The following is a 17,137-nucleotide window of genomic DNA, read 5'->3' on the forward strand; positions in this document are numbered from 1 at the left end:
GCTTGAAATGCAGTGCTGTCTTAATCAGTCTGTGGCTGCTCATGTTGTAAAATTTAAATCTACAATTTAGTTTCTTTTATTTATATTTGAAATGGAGATATGAGGCTTATGCAGCTAAATAATGGAAGTTTTTGTATATCAACTAGCATGATAAAAACTGCTTAAATCATCACTCTGTATAACATACTCAGTGCTTTTAGATGCACTTTTTGTTACATGGATTGATTACTGCACAGCATTGTGTTTACAAGTACTTGGGTAATCCGATGTAGTGGAGTGCCACATCGTATTGTATGCAATAATATCGGCAACATTTTTGAATATCGTGAACTACATTATACCCTGAAATATCGTGTCATATCACCCACCCCTAATAATCACATTTTTACTGTTTTTAGCAAAACGAATATTCACTCTGTTTTCATTTCTCATTATATATCTACTAGAGACAGATTATATCTGTCCATTAGGGGTGTGCCATATTGTATCGTACGCAATAATATCGTCAACATTTTTGAATATCGTAAACGATATTTTACCCTGAAGTATCGTGCCACCCCAATTATCACATCAGGGTACTACTTTTTTGCTGTTTTTAGCAAAAGAAAAATCCACACTGTTCTCATTTCCCATTCTATATCTACTATATGAAGTAAATTTTACTTTAATTCTGGACATATGGAGATATTTGGAGTGCATTAGTATCATGACATTCTGGATCATTGACTTCTGTGACAACTCAGATTAAACTTTTGTATTTTTTAATATCTCAGTTATTGGTGTGCCATATCATATGCAATAATAACATCTAATTTTATTTTGTTGCAGTAGTGTATTCTTAAAATATTTTTTTTTATTCAGTGTTTTGTCATATCGCCAAGAGTATCGTTATCGCAAAAATACCACAAAATATTGTAAAATTATTTTAGGGCCATATCGCTCCCCCCTACTGTCCAGTATCATTTATTTTACTTTAGTCCTGTATATATGGAGATTTAGAGTGCATTATTAGTATCATGACATTTTGGATTATTGACTTCTGTTACAAATTTGATAAAATTCTTGTATTTTTTACTATCTCAGTTAGGGGTGTGCCATATCATATCTTATGCAATAATACAATTACATATTTATTTTGTTGTAGTAATGTATTCTTGAAATATTTCTTTGATACAAACATATGACAATGTTTCAATGTAATATTGCTATCACAAAAATACCATAAAATATCATGATATTATTTTAGTGATATATTGCCCACAGCTATTCAGATAATATAAAAACTCAAGAGTTTACACAATAATTCAGACAATAATAGAAAAAAAAAAAAAAAAGATAAGACGTGATATAACTATCCCATAAAACCCAAACTTCATGCCATGGCTTTGTTTTAATGCAATATCTCAATCGCAATATGAAAATACATCAAGTAGAATATGAAGCATATTCAAATCTTTCCGTTTCGGTGTTGCGTCAGAAACCTTTCCTGAACAACTCGGGGGTGCCATTTTAAACACTGTACACTTATTTGCTGTACCACAGTCAATTTTCATCCATGCACAGACTGAGAAATTTGGGAATACTCCAGTTAAGAGACATAGACTGAGAAATCTGATTAGCTCTCTTTGTCAGATTTCCTAATATGATTTTCTAATAAGACCTTATGTATGCTGAGTATAATAACTACAGTAACCTGATTATGAACAGAATGTTAAGTGCTTGTAAATGCATCACCATTTAACACATTTGACAAAAGTAGATACATAACAGCATTTTTTAACTAAAATGTTGATTGGTTTATTTCACGTTAAGCTCAAAACACACCCATAATAAATTAAGAGAATTAGTCAGGGTTCATATAGTTTTTAACCAATAATTTTCCATGACTTTTCCATGACTTATCCATGACTTCAAGGTAATTTTTTTAATGACCATACGATTATTAAAACATCAGTGCAGACATTAACAATAAAAGCAAAAATCAACTAAAACTATAATCATAATTGATTACAGTAGGCCTAAAATTAATTTGATAAAAAAAATTTTGACACACAATCTTCAATAATAAAATGTGTGTAAAATTACTAAGAAAACTCAGAGCTTACCTATTTGTTAGCTCAAAATAGCTTTTTTCTCCTTCGATAGATAAAAAAAAAAAAAAAGATTTTTAGATTGTAAATTTTCCAAAAGTAAACCAGTACAGGAAATTGCTATTTTGAAATTCAATTACTTTTTTATTTTGTCATGACTGTAAGAACCCTGATTAGTACATGCCTTTTGTGTCTTTTAAGTCATGCAGGGCATATTTTCCCTCCGTTAAGATAGCAAAGACACACAGACAAGCCCTAAATCTAACTGCAAGGTGCACAGCTGACGGCTCACTTATAGATTGCTAAAATAGGGCCCCCAGTGTCTAATCAGACAGCACCTGTTATAATTTAAAATATCCCCCTGTGATGTACATGTTGAGTTTTGCAGCAACCAGGAGTGCTAATTTATTTATTGCAGGTAGCGTATAATTGGTTAAATAGCAAAGCCCCTTACTATAAGATCTTTTTTCACTCTTGGTTTGATTTCACAAACATTTGGTAAAGATTTCACAGAGCAACATTTCTTCTCAGGCGGAGTCCTTGTTCTCTGCACAGTCTAGGCACGCTCTGGTCTGAATTCTGAATCATGACTTGGCTGGTCAAACTATGCTAATGGACAATTTTGTTGTCCTACCTGTCCAGCCATTGCCGTTCTCCTTGCTGACATCAGCACCGTACTGCAGCAGCACACGAGCGCTCTCCAGGTGGCCCAGGGTCACGGCCAGGTGCAGAGGAGTCCGGCCCCGCGGGTCCACCACCTCCACGTCCACCTGGGAAGAAGAAAGGAAGAGAAGGAAAGCAGAGAGAAATTAATTGAAGTTTCTTCACAGTCACACAGCACAGGTGATAAACGAGGGGGGGGGGGGGGCTGAAGTGAGGCCTCGCTATGGAGGGAGCAGTGACAGGTGATAATTAAACCATCACAGTCAGACCTGACACAGAAAGCCTTTGTAGCGCGGCTTTCTGCACCCACACGAAACAGCAGAAGAGTCTAGACTGAGAACTTTATTAACCCCTTAGAGTAAGGGTGTCAAACTTAACCACATAAAGGGCCATATTAAAAAAAAATCAACAAAGCTATAGGAAAGAAACTGGATATGTGTGTAGCAATTAAAGTAGACCTAGTAGACCTAGACTCAGTATGTGTGTGCTGCTTTGTCTCATGGAGCAGAGGAGATGCAGAGAGCACTGCAGTTTGAGTGATTGCCCTCTAAGGGAAGAAGCTGTAGGTTTGTAAAGAGGTGCTAAATTTGTCGTTATTCTTTTTTTGGAAAATAATTCTCTAAGGGGGTCTAAAAGGGTCACTAATCTAGGGTAATCTAGTGACAAAAGTTGGCAATGACCCCTTTATATGTATTGTTATGGAAAAGGAACATGCCTGTACCCCTATGTAATACTACATACTGTGCACTGCCTGACCAAAAAAAAGCCGGCACAAAAAAAACCCCAACAATATTTGGTTGGACAGCCTTTAGCTTTGATTGTGGCTTGCGTTCGCTGTGGCATTGTTTCGATAAGCTTTTGCAATGTCACAAGATTTATTTCAATCCAGTGTTGCATCAATTTTTCACAATTTTTCTCTATCACATCTAAAAGATTCTCGATGGGGTTAAGGTCTGGACTCTGTGGTGAACAATCAATCCATGTGTGAAAATGATGATCTCATGCTCCCTGAATCACTCTTTCACAATTCCAGTGCGATGAATCCTGGCATTGTCATCTTGGAATATGCCCGTGTCATCAGGGAAGAAAAAAATCCATTGATGGAATAACCTGGTCTATATTCAGTATATTCAGATAGTCAGCTGACCTCATTCTTTCAGCACATACTGTTGCTGAACCTAGACCTGACCAACTGCAGCATCAACCCCAGATCATTTACTTGTTGCTTAGTTAAGTCCAGGGGGGAACATTTTTTTTTGGCCAGGCAGTAAATTATTCAGATTATTTAGAATATTCATATTACGGTATATGTTCATACCACTTGAAATGCCTTCCTATTATCTCTACCAGCCTATCCTAGTATAGCAGGCTAAAACCAGCCCTCCTGTACATCAATTAAAGATGAAATAAGAAGCACTGCAGTTTGATTAATCTGATCAAATCTTCCTGTCAAGCACGGCTGTGAAAGAGTTGTTACTATGCTTTATAGACAGAACATAACTCAAGGCCTTATTTGTATGGGTGCTGTTATTTATGCATGCAGTACATCCCACTTGATCATATTTGATGAGCTGGCCGACTGCCTGGGATTGTGTCCACACACATTAATCCCATTGTCAGAAAGCAAGGTCATAATAGTGTGGAAAGACGGCTCTGGCATGAAAATGAGGAAATGCAGATGAGTGAGTGCCTCAGGAGTGCTTTATTTCGAGCAGGCTTACAGTAAGTGAGTCACATAATGCTGGTTTTACATACACACTCCTCAGACTGGCACATCATAATGGAAACATATTACTGCCTGAGGGCTCGCTGTCTGCTGGAAGAGCTGTTCAGATGCCTTGCAGTAGCCCTGCCAGATAGACTGCTGTATTTACACTTTATACACTGTCGGTATAAATGTCTCACTGTGTGTGTGTGTGTGTGTGTGTGTGTAGATGGCTTACAGCAGGAAACTTTGTATTTTGATTGTCTAAAAGTACAATGGCCTTTCTTAGTGAGTGTGTCTGCATAGTGTGCTATAACAGAATGCCATTATCTGTATCGGTGTCTGCTCAAAAGAGTTATTATGGAGACATGAAGTGGAAATGGGCCAAAAAAGATGGGCTCTGTTTTAGCAATCTATAGGCAAGCTGTCATGTATGCACTGCACAGCTTGATTTAGGGTGTGTCAGTGTGTCTTTGGTATAGTAAGGATGGGAAAAGTACGACTTGTTGCAGCCTAAAACGCACAAAAGACATTTACTAATTCTCTTAATAAATTATGAGAGTGTTTTGAGCATATCATGAAATAAACCAATCAGCGTGTCACTTGCCATTCCCTTTAAGAGCCAGGTGTGCTCTGACTTTGGCACAGTGCTTTGTTAATGGCGCAGTGCTTTTGCTCTTCTCAGAATAGGAAACTGAGCTGCTGTGAAGGTGCATGAGCAAGTCATTTACAGAAACAGCAATGTTATTTTATTTTCTATTTTATTTGTTGTTGATGTAAAAGTTGTATTTGTACACTGCTGCATGTCCTTGAGCAGGGGTAAAAGCACATTGTCACAATAGCAATGAACGTCTGACTGTTGACTATTGTATAGGTTTTAATCAGTCAGAGGCGCACCTGCATTTTCCATTGCTTAAATGGAGCCAGAAATTTACCTGAAGAAATTTACACCTCACTATCTACCACCAGATCTATCAGCGTAGATATATTCAGAAGCATCTTTCCTATTTCAACGAAGCTGGCGTAAGGCATGAAAATAGACTGTTGGCAAGGTTTAAGATAGCAGGGAGCATCACAACGCACCTTGCACAGGGTGTAAGATAGGGCCCTAAGTTTATTATTAGTCCTATTAGGACTATTTCATGATCTGAGATGTCCTTGACTAAGAATCTGTCAGGGTTGTTTATATTTAAATGAATTAATTTCATTTCATATGATGCTCTGAGCACAGCATGGGAGCTGCATGAGCTATATAATGCTGTATCTCTGCTGGGAAGTCTTAAAAGCATACATTTATGACTAAAACAGTTTTTGTATTAGATGAGTCTGAATTTTGAAATTATTGTTTCATTTTCACAAAACATTGTCATGAAATAATTTTATAATTAGGTGATTAGGCAGCTGGATGGGCAGGTTTTGGTTGATCGGGTAGCCATACAGCTTTTCAGCTCTCTTTCAGCAGGTTTAGCTACAATATGTGGACAAAAGTATTAGAACACCTGCTAATTTTTTTTTTTTTTTGCAATTAGGGCTGGTGAGCGTAAAATGTGTGAAAATGAGTGTATCCTGCTTTTGTTGGAGTAATTGTCTCTACTGTTCTGGGAAGGCTTTGAAGCTTTGCTATGAGGATTTGATTGCATTAGTGAGGTCAGGACAGTCACCACCCATAACTCATCCATAATTCCTCACAGAAGTCCTGGATGGAGCACCATTATTCCAGAGAACACAGCATTGGGTGCAACTCAATGTAGTTGAATGCATTCATTACAATGCATTTGGACATACAGTGTATGTATACTGATGCTGTTTTTTTATAATTAATTGTGTGTGTCTGTGTGTGTGTGTAAGACAGATATGGCCCTTTCCACAGTAACTGTTGCTCTGAGCTTACTGCACTGTTGTTCTCCACCTGCGTGTTTAACAGAGTATGGTGTGTGGGTGCGGGTGTGTGTGTGTGGGTGTATGTGGTGGTGTTGTGCGTAAAGCTGCTCCCCTGTGCAGAGCTGCTGCTCCAGGCTGCTCTCCCCGAGCTCTTGCGCTGCTCTGCAATTAGCCGCCCCCCTCATTTGCAGCAGCCTGAGAGCAACAACTGGGACCGAGCATCTCTGAGGAGCGAGAACACAGCAGCTTATACACCGCGGGAGCACACAGGAGGGTGTGGACCAGGAGGTGCATCGCTATGGTAACAGAGGGAGCAGAGGCAGGGCTGTGAAGCAGTGGGACGGTGTGATGGAAGGAAAACAAGAGACAGAATAGAGAACACGGCAGTGGTTAAAATCAGCCGTGCATTGATCCAATATACTGGATTTGTACTGGTAGAAAACAGAACGCTCAGATGTGACTGGCCCACATCCAAACCTGTTTCTTACTCAAGGCTGTAAACCAGTTAAACAGTGCTTATTTATAAACTCTAAAACATTGACAAAAAATGCTTTAAATGCTTTAAAGAAAAATATGACAAAATTACAGTATACCGTATTGTGATAAATTATATTATCATATTGACAAAATACTTTTTTTAAGCATATTAACTAATTAATCTTATCTTTGCTTAAAGAAAACTGACCCAACTGAATTTTTCATTGCAGGGAGTCTAATAAGTCCAGTTTAATTGGATGGATTGCAGTAAATTCTGAATAAAAATTGCTGTACTAAGTTAAGAAGTAGAGCTGTCATAATAATTACGTTATCCACTTATTGTACAATAGGTTGATTACAAACAGTGGTTTTATTTGATTCCAGTGTCTGTTTATTGCAGTTGTTTATTACAATCTGTATAAAACTGTTTAAATAAATAAGGGTTCTAAGGGTTTATTAGTGAAAGCAGTGCTTCTACTCCATATACCATTTGAGTGCAAAACACTGTTTGCCTGGCAAAGTATGGCAGAAAATCTAAAAAATGGTTCTAAACAGCACCAAAAACAGCACGTTCTATACCTCCTTTAAGTACTATAGTTCTAAAAGTCGATAGTACTATAGATCTCTGTATGCTCAGAGTGTGGGGATAATTCATTCCGGCCACTCTGGCCACACCATGGACACACCCCCAGCTATGGACACACTCTCAGACTTGCTGATGCCTAGAACACTTTTTATAGTTCTACCATATTTTGCACTAGTAGTTCATTCACTAGTTAATTCATCTACTGTTTACGTATCTTTTGCACTGTTTACGTATCTTTTGCACTGCTTAATTTAATTTAAATTATTATATAACTATGTATTTGCACTTTCTGTTTGGCTGACATCAGTTATCCTCACATTATGCACATCAACTGGTGTTCACTGTCTATTGTGTTCAACTGCACTACCTCCATTCTCCATCTCCATTACACACACACACACACACGAAGACTGTACATTTACACTGTATATTCTATTTCTTATTTGATTGTATTTATATGTATCTTTATATTTTATATTTTATCTTTTTTAACTTTGTGTATTGTGTAACCTGCTGCTGGATGCCAAGAATTTCCCCCCGGGGATCAATAAAGTATCTATCTATCTATCTCTATCTCTAAAATGTAACACAATATGATGTCATGTGATAGCAGTGTGTACATTGCTGGAGGACAGTTTGGGAACACAAAAGTTGTGAAGTGAGGTTGAACAATGAGCAGCATGCTTATTGCAAGGCCCGCTTTTCTGTAGAAATCATCAGAAATTGGAATCTTATCAGTACTGCCAGATAACTGTTTTTTTAAAGTATCGGAATCGAACAGATACTTAGATTTGGACGATAACGGATGTAAGTTTTGTTTGATGTCATGCTTAGTCATGGTGTGAGATGAGATAAAATGATAAGCCAACCACTGACCTTTCCAGTTTCCTGTTTTATTCTCCCAGTCTATTTTAGCAACCTTTTTATGTCATACACTGACGTGCCAAAAGTCAATGGTATAGTGATCTATAGGCGAGCCGTAAACCGTGCACAGCGCAGCTTGATTTAGTGCGTCAGAGTGTCTTTGGAATTGTGAGGACACAAAAAAATAAGCGTTGAAATAATTTTCTTAATCAGCTATAGGTGTGTCTTAACGTGAAATAAACTAATCAGCGTGTCAGTTGCCATTCCCTTTAAGAGCTGTTCTTAAAGTGTTCTTGTGTGTATAGCGAGGGGGGGGTATGTGCTCGCTGAGTGCACACAGCGCACCTGCATTGCCATGATAGGAATGGTTGTCTGGCAGTTGTCAGGGTTTTACTCAGTTTGTAGCGCAGCTGTGTTTTCCACCGCCAAGATAGCAATAGGCCAGAAATTTACCTAAAAACACTTCACTTCCAGATCACCACTCCAATCAGTGTATACATATTTGTGTATACATATTTGTGTATACATATTTGTAAACTCCTTTACAAGGAAATAACAAACAGCGCAGACAATAGTAGTGAAAATAGACTGTTGGTGGGGTGTAAGGTAGCAATGAGCACGGTGATGCACCTTGCATAGGGTGTGAGATAGGGCTTGATAAACTGTAGTGGACCAAGTTTATACAATGTAACTTATGATTAATGATTTATTCATGTGAAAACAGCTTGATATAATCCCTATATCAGAAAATCCTTTAAGAGAATCCCTACTTAATTTAGGTTTGTGAAATGTATACTATTAAACACAAAAGCTGTAACTCAATTATCAGATCAGTATTTGTGTCGGGCAGTACTGGGTTAGACGTATCGGAAAGGGTATTAGGGGACAAATAGTTGGATTAGTGAATCCCCAGTTTAAGGTGAAGGATGGCTCTGGTGTCAGTCCGGCAGGCAGCTCGGCTCAAGCCCTGAGGCTAGCACTAGAGACGAGATGACAGCTTAACACTCAGGGGAAAAGAAGAGAGACAGAGAGAGATGAGCGAAAGAAAAGAGGGAAAGAGGGAGAGAGAGAGGGAAAGAGAAATACAAAATTCACTGTTGTGAAAGATTAGAGAGTGATATGAGAGGGAGAGGACAGAACAAGTGTCATCAATTGTTTCTGGCCTTACAGTGACCCTGCTCTCTGCTATTTATACTCCACCCAAACACACACACATACACATGCACATGCTCATTTCTGCTCACCCACCTTCACCACACACAGAACTATTGTATCATCTTGCACAGTGCACAGAAAAAATGCCTTTCTAGCAGCTAAACAGACAATGACAAATATTATTCCTCTCATCTGAACAACAGAACACTGAACGTGCAAGTTCTGTTACCATCAGGGGATACAACAAATATAACAACATCAGATACAAGCTATTTAACAGTGGATTTGCATTTTTTTTAGTACACTGCAGTTTTTTGGGACCGTAGGGTTGAAAAGAGGTAGGGTTGAAAAGGCCTGAGGTTTGAGCGAGCCCTGATAGTGGGTACAAGATGTATGGGACACTGCAATGTCAAAGCTGTGCAGGCATTTAACATTCCTTGATTTACAGTGTTATGTGTGCACCAGTAATACATCAAATGTGGCATTCCACCCACAGTGGAAAGCGATGATTGTGACCGGCAGCGTCTGGTTAGAAATGTCAGTGTGAATGCACAAGCAGCTCTAGAAGAAATTACATTTTTTCTTCGTTTTTGTCAGTTCCTCGTTCTGGTCTTTATTATTTATTATTATTTTCTTATATCGGACAGACACATGTCATGAGCTCTTTTACTCCAGAAGCCAAACGGCTGCTCAAAAGTATAATCATTTAAAATGTAAAAGTCAGCAGAATTGTTATATTTTCCTGGAACTGACCATGTTTTTTTTTTTTTTTTTTTTTTACTTATTTTTGAATCTATAGACTTTACATATATTCACACCTAAGATATCTTTTTTGAAAATGGTTAGACTAGAGTGTACATGAGTTAAAAGCATAATAATATTGATGATAGTTCATTACATGGCTTATTAATTATTACTTTGACAAAATACATGGAGAGCAACAGGCGGACTTATTTTTCTTGATAATTACACCTCTAGGATACATGTAGATTACTAAAAACCTGACACTCAGAGCAGCCTATGCCTTTCAGTATTTTGATCAGGACACATAAAGGAAACTATATACAAAAATGTAAACTTTTTAGCCTAAATAAAGTTTAGTGCAAAATAACTATTTAGTAAAAATGTTTTTAACTAGCTTTAGTTTGAGTGCAGGTAGTTTCACACTTTTTCTGTGGACACTTCTGAGTCATTTACTGATATTATTTGGTTTGAAACATTAATAATATGGGTGTATTATGTGTTTTTCTCAAAGGGTTTCTTGTAGATGCTTTACTGCACTGGGGTGTCATTTCTATTTAGGCAAGTATCTAAGGGTTAAAGTCCCATGACTTTTGGCATGTGATTTAGATTAGGTGGGGAACACAGTGTTGTGATAAATTGATATAGATATAGATTATAATTGTGGGCAAATAGTAAACGCAACATTTATTTTACAATACTAATAATGATGCTGACTTTCTTGAGTATATTGAGTACCTGGCATGTATTATGTATAAATGATATGGATCCCCAATACCAATATACAGTGAGTCCAAGAAGTATTTGATCCCTTGCTGATTTTCTTTGTTTGCCCACTAATAAAGACACTATCCTTCTGCACTTTTAATGGTAGATATATTCTAACATGGCGAGACAGAATATCAAAACAAAAATCCAGAATATAATTTTAAAGAATATATTTTAATTAATTTGTATTTCAATGAGGAAAATAAGTATTTGATCCCTCTTGCCAAACACACTCAATACTTAGTGGCAAAGCCTTTGTTTGCAAGCACAGCGGTGAGACGTTTGTTGTAGTTAACCACAAGTTTAGCACACACACCAGGGGGAATTTTGGCCCACTCTTCTTTGCAGATCCTCTCTAAATCATGAAGGTTGGTGGGCTGTCGCTTGGCAACTCTGACCTTCAGCTCCCTCCATAGATTTTCGATCGGATTGAGGTCTGGCGACTGGTTGGGCCACTCCATGACCTTAATGTGATTTTTCTTGAGCCAATCCTTTGTTGCCTTTGCTATATGTTTAGGGTCGTTATCATGTTGGAAGACCCAACCACGGCCCATTTTCAGATCCCTGGCAGAGGGGAGGAGGTTGTCCCTCAGGATTGTGCGGTACATGGCTCCATCCATCTTCCCAGTGATGCGGTGAAGTAGCCCTGTACCCTTGGCAGAGAAACACCCCCAAAACATTATGCTTCCACCTCCATGCTTGACGGTGGGCACAGTGTTCTTGGGGTCATAGGCAGCATTTTTCTTCCTCCACACATGGCGGGTGGAGTTGAGGCCAAAAAGTTCAATTTTGGTCTCGTCTGACCACAAAACCTTCTCCCAATAACTTGGTTCATCTTTCAAATGATCATTGGCATACTTGAGGCGCGCCTCCACATGTGCTCTCTTCAGCAGGGGTACCTTTCGGGCACTGCAGGATGTGAATCCATTGTTGCGCAAAGTGTTGCCAATTGTTTCCTTGCAAACTGTGGTCCCAGCTGCCTTCAGGTCATTTGTTAACTCCTGCCGAGTGGTTGCAGGACGATTTCTGACCGTTCTCAGCATCATTGCCACCCCACGAGGCGAAATCTTCTTTGGAGCACCGGGCCGAGGTCTGTTGATTGTCATGTTATACTATTTAAACTTTCTGATAATTGCACCAATAGTTGTTACTTTCACATCCAACACCTTACTAATCTTTTTGTAGCCCATTCCAGCTTTGTGAAGGTCAACAATTCTGACTCTGAGGTCCTGTGACAGCTCTTTGGTTTTACCCATGTTGGAGACTTGAAATCTGTGTGATCTGTCTGATTCTGTGGACAGGTGTTTTTCACACAAGTGATTAGTGAGAACAGGTGGCTTCAGGTCAGGTAACAAGTTGATTGGGAGTGTCTAACTGGTCTGTAAAAGCCAGAACTGCTAATGAATACTAAGGGATCAAATACTTATTTCACTCCATGAAATACAAATCAATTAATATATATTCCTTAGATTTATTTTCTGGATTTTCTTTTTAATATTCTGTCTCTCCATGTAAGAATACATCTACCATTAAAAGTATAGAATGATCATGTCTTTATTAGTGGGCCAACGAAGAAAATCAGCAAGGGATCAAATACTTCTTGGACTCACTGTATATCTTTCTATACCATTACGATTCCCTATATATTTCTGAATGTGTGTGTTTGTTGGATGTGTTTGTTTTCAATCGCAGTCACCTTATCAAACACTTACCCGTCTGGAAAAGGCAGAAATACACACCTAACAAAATCACCTCATACAGTGTGAATATGTGCTCTTTCAGCATGGGATCAGATCAATATCCAATCCAACACTCTCTGCTGATATAGGCTTGATATCAATAACTGGCACTGAACCAGTGACACCTTATTACAAATGGCATTGTAATCAGGCCCTTGAGGGTGTGAATTGTTGAGCAGCGCTGCGTGTCATTATGATATAAAATATACTGTTTGAAGTGTGTTGTGCATAATGCTGTGGGTTCTGAATGTAGCTGTATTTATACATATTTATACATAATGAAGATTATCCATGTAGATCAGTGAGTGTCTCAAGAGAGAGATATATTTTGAGCAGGCTTTCAATGAGTCACAAAATGCATTGCATTTTTTTTTTTGTAGAATAGAAAGCCTTAGATAAATATGGGCTTTTTAAATTTTAATTAACTGCATTAACCTGAACTGTAAAAATATTAACTTATGAACTGAAGTAGGTTGTCTTATTTTTTAAATAGCCTGCACGATTTTTGGGAAAACTGACACAATAATTTGGCAATATAGTGTAATATATTTTGTATACAATACAGATATTTTTTACCAGATACGTTCAGCAGATAGCATAGCATATATGATCTGATATAAAAGTTTTTCATAAAGGTCTGCCAAAAGTTATTTACATTAGGATGGCAGCCCTGATCATTGTTATGTAATATTTTTCTTGTTTGTTCTCTAAAAAGGATCGATAGGAAGAGAAGCAGTAAAACATCTTCATAAGAGGATGGAATCCTCCCACTTCCACCACCATGTTTAAATGTTGGTATAATGTTTGTACATTGATGCACTATTAGTTCAAAGCCAAATATAATCATATTTGGTCCAAAAATGTACACTTCAGATTGATCTGTTCATAAAGCAGTATCTTAAATGTGTATTAGAAGGTGTGTACAGTATATAAATATATATACCACACCACCAGCTCGCACTAGCCTGTGCTTGCACCTTGTCATACATACAGCACTTTGATAAACAGACTGCTGCACCTAATTGCTCTTATACAAACACTGCAGCGATGCAACATGCTCACCTGAATGCCAATAGCTTCATACAGTGGCATGAAAAAAGCTCAAGTGTTCAAAATGTGATATAAGGATTGATGTTTTTTGGGTATCAGCGTTCACTGGCTTCCTGTTTTCTTACAAAATGCTACCTTTGCCCAGTTCTTTTTACTGTGGAGTCATGAGCACTGACCTTAGCTGAGGCTAGAAAGGTCTGCAGTTCCAGTACTTGGATGTTCTCCTGCAATCTTTGGTGACTTTGGCATCTTTTGGGATATTTTGGCACACCTCCCACTCCTAGAAAGATTCACTAGTGGTTATATGATTCTTAGTTATTATTTACTTACTTATTATCACTCTCACTTTGGTTCTGTGATCCTCTAAATTTTAAGAAGTGGTTTTCTAAAATATAACTGAACAAAGAATGTCCTCAACTCCTTAAGATTTTTTTAACCATAATAATAATTTAGTTACATGGGTGATTTATATGTTGGCTAACACACCTTAAAAACTAGGGGTGTCACAATTTCGATATTTTATCGAAATCGATCGAAATCATGTCATGGTCTCGAGCAGTCAAAAAGATGATCGACAGTCCCTCCCTCTAAGCTACGCAAATGGCGCAGCACGCTACGCACATTGTGACTGCTCAAAGAGCAGCCCTTTCTCCAGAGAATGTGGACGTTTTCATCTTCTTAAAGAAAAACTTGAAAATATATTAAAAAAAAATAATAATAATAAAAAAAATATATATATATATATATATATATATATATATATATATATATATATATATATATATAAATAAATAAATTGTTTTGTCCAACATCAAATATGTTAATAGTTTTGGTACCTTAAAGAGCATCTTTCTCTCAGATAAAGTTAATAATATATCTTTGTTAAAGAAAAAAACTTGTCATTCTCAGGGACCGAGTCTTATTTTTCACGTTTAACTGTTATAGTAGGATAGAGTTCAGTTTGTTAAGGCTGTAATTGTTCTATTATTTTGTACATGACTGTTCCTGTATTTTTTTTATTTGTTTTATGTTGCACATTGCTTAATTAAATTATTTACATTTGACCATTAGTGCCTAATGTGGTGTATTACAGATCACTTTGCATCACTTATATCAAGCCCACCTTTTGAAATAAGATATTGTAAATTTGATGAATCAAACCAATGACTGACCATAGACTAATCTAAAACTGGCATAGGCCTCTCTGCTGTAAAAAAATAAATAAATAAAATCGAATCGAGACCCTAAAATCGGAAATAAAATCGATTTGAGGATTTAGAGAATCGTGACACCCCTATAAAATACCACTTCATACTTAATGATCCTTAAAGTCAATTTTCAAATTACAAGCCTCTTTAGAACCAGTTCAGAAGATCTTGATAGCTGTAATGTGAATGAATGCATCACAACCACCACAATCTGTTGTGGCCATACTGCTGCATGATGCACTTGCACATCCAAAGCTCCTTGAGTCTGACAGGGGGTCAGAATGTTGGAACAACACTGGTGCTCTCTGATAAAAACAGCAATAAGCTTGTGCGTACAGACACAGAATTGTCCAATTTGACTGTTCACATTCCTGGTGCATTCCCACAAAATTCTAAAAGGGACTTCAAACTAAATCTTTAAAAAGAGTAGATTGGACATGTCCACACAGCCAAGAAATAATCAAATATGTTTAACATTAAGGCAAAAATATGTTTTGACTATACTTTGACTAATGGACCTCTATTAACATGGATATTTTGACACAGTAACAGATACAGAACTGGTATTTAAAGTGAAAGAAGCAAGTGGACCGATGCAGTAGAGTAATATTACAGGATGTTTTCATGTGTCCAAACTAAACAAATGAGATCAGTTCAGGAGAGATGAGCAGATAGTTCCATCTTGTTTAGAGCAGAACACAGAAGCTTGCATGAAAAGAAACACACTGACTATAAAAATGTAGATGTTAAAGAGAATATATGGCAGGTCAGAGCAGAAAGGCTTGGGAATGACGGTGACTTTACTTAGACTTTTTTAAGTTTGTGTAGATGCATCATAATCTTTTCATGTTCACAAATACCTAGAGATTGTTGGGTGGTTTATTTCAGCCCCACCCCATGATGTGAGCTTAAGCACAACACATATTTAAATAGTGATGGCATTAAAAAAACAAATTATGTTAAATAAGGAGAAAAATAACATGAAAAGTGCTTTTGTATTGGAATGTGTATCGGTACAGGCAGTTATGTACTTAAATCGGATGGGAATTGAAAAATGCATATCGGCCCATCACTACAAAGAAGCACAGACTATAGCTTCCTGTGCTTATGAGCACTTGTGGGAAGAGAAAAACTAAAGAGAGCAAAAATGGACAGGGAGCAGAGAAAAAGAATGAGTGTAAATTTGAGACTTGTGGAGTTTCTATGCCTGTTTGCAAAACATAAAGAGATTAAATAAACCTAAATCAGTTCTGTTCTTCTGAGGAAATCCTACTTGGAATGAAATGTCCTTTACTAATGAGTTTTTGGACAGTAAGTCCAATAAAATCTGATATTTTCTTGGCAACTTTCAACTATTCTTTAACATGGCAGTTGGTCCAAAGGGGTTTGAGGCTATTATGTCATCCAGTGTCTTTTCTTGCATTATAGCACACTTACCGCTTGTCCATCCCTCCTTTCCTCTTCCTCTCTCCCTCCCAGTCATTGGCCTGCTGGAGACTGCATTATTGATAGTCATCTCTGGTGGAGCATCTGCTCTTGCGCTCTCTCTGCCTTGGCTAATGTTCTCTGGCAGCTACTTAAACCAGCATCAATCTTTCATTGAGGCCCAAACTGTGCATGTGGGAGGCACAAGCATTGACATCATGTGTGTACACTGTGTAGAGTGTATGCACATATGTAGATCTATATCTATATACCTATACATATATATATGTATGTATGTGTGTGTGTTGGCATGTAGGTTTGTGTGAGCTAGCAGAAGTGCTGTGAATAGCACAAGATGTGATGCGTGGTTAAATAACCAGGTTATGAAAGCTTCTCTGTATGTGTGGGCAAAAAGCGCATGAAGGTGAGTACAGATGCAGCCAATAGGTGGCTTTCTTATAGGAAACAAGAGGATAAATAGCGCTGCCTTCAAGCTAGCACTTCGTTTCAGGCCATTTGCTCCCTGAAACAGAGAGAAGAAAGAAAGCAGAGGCACGAAGCCACAGGACGTGTGAGAAGAATCGTACGAGCGTCAGAAAGCAGGTGGGATCTGAGGGGGCTGGTCTCTGGGTTATGTTCAGCTTCTGTAAAAAGCTCTCAGAGTGGCGTCAGACTTCAACAGCCATCTCTCCGGTGACCCCGTCACAGCGGAGGAGGGAGAGAGCGAGAAATGGGTCTACTCCTCCTCTTCTCTGCTCGTTTGGTGGCTGGTGTGACACAGAGGG

At 37.9% G+C, this 17,137-nt stretch overlaps 1 protein-coding gene and 1 long non-coding RNA gene across 5 annotated transcripts in view; one reads left to right on the forward strand and one right to left on the reverse strand.

The window, feature by feature from the left end:
- Positions 1–17,137, reverse strand: part of ankrd13b (ankyrin repeat domain 13B) — a 44,588-nt gene that overhangs the window by 18,737 nt on the left and 8,714 nt on the right. For all 4 annotated transcript variants that reach the window (XM_022663897.2, XM_022663843.2, XM_007236818.4 and 1 more), the window contains exon 2: positions 2,725–2,860. In XM_022663897.2, coding sequence (XP_022519618.2) covers positions 2,725–2,860 — 136 coding nt within the window. The remainder of the gene's footprint in view (positions 1–2,724; positions 2,861–17,137) is intronic.
- Positions 1–17,137, forward strand: part of LOC111190296 (uncharacterized) — a 39,629-nt gene that overhangs the window by 10,446 nt on the left and 12,046 nt on the right. The window lies entirely within an intron of this gene.

The sequence above is a fragment of the Astyanax mexicanus genome, chromosome 18, assembly GCF_023375975.1.
Source record: "Astyanax mexicanus isolate ESR-SI-001 chromosome 18, AstMex3_surface, whole genome shotgun sequence".
Classification (NCBI taxonomy): domain Eukaryota; kingdom Metazoa; phylum Chordata; class Actinopteri; order Characiformes; family Acestrorhamphidae; genus Astyanax; species Astyanax mexicanus.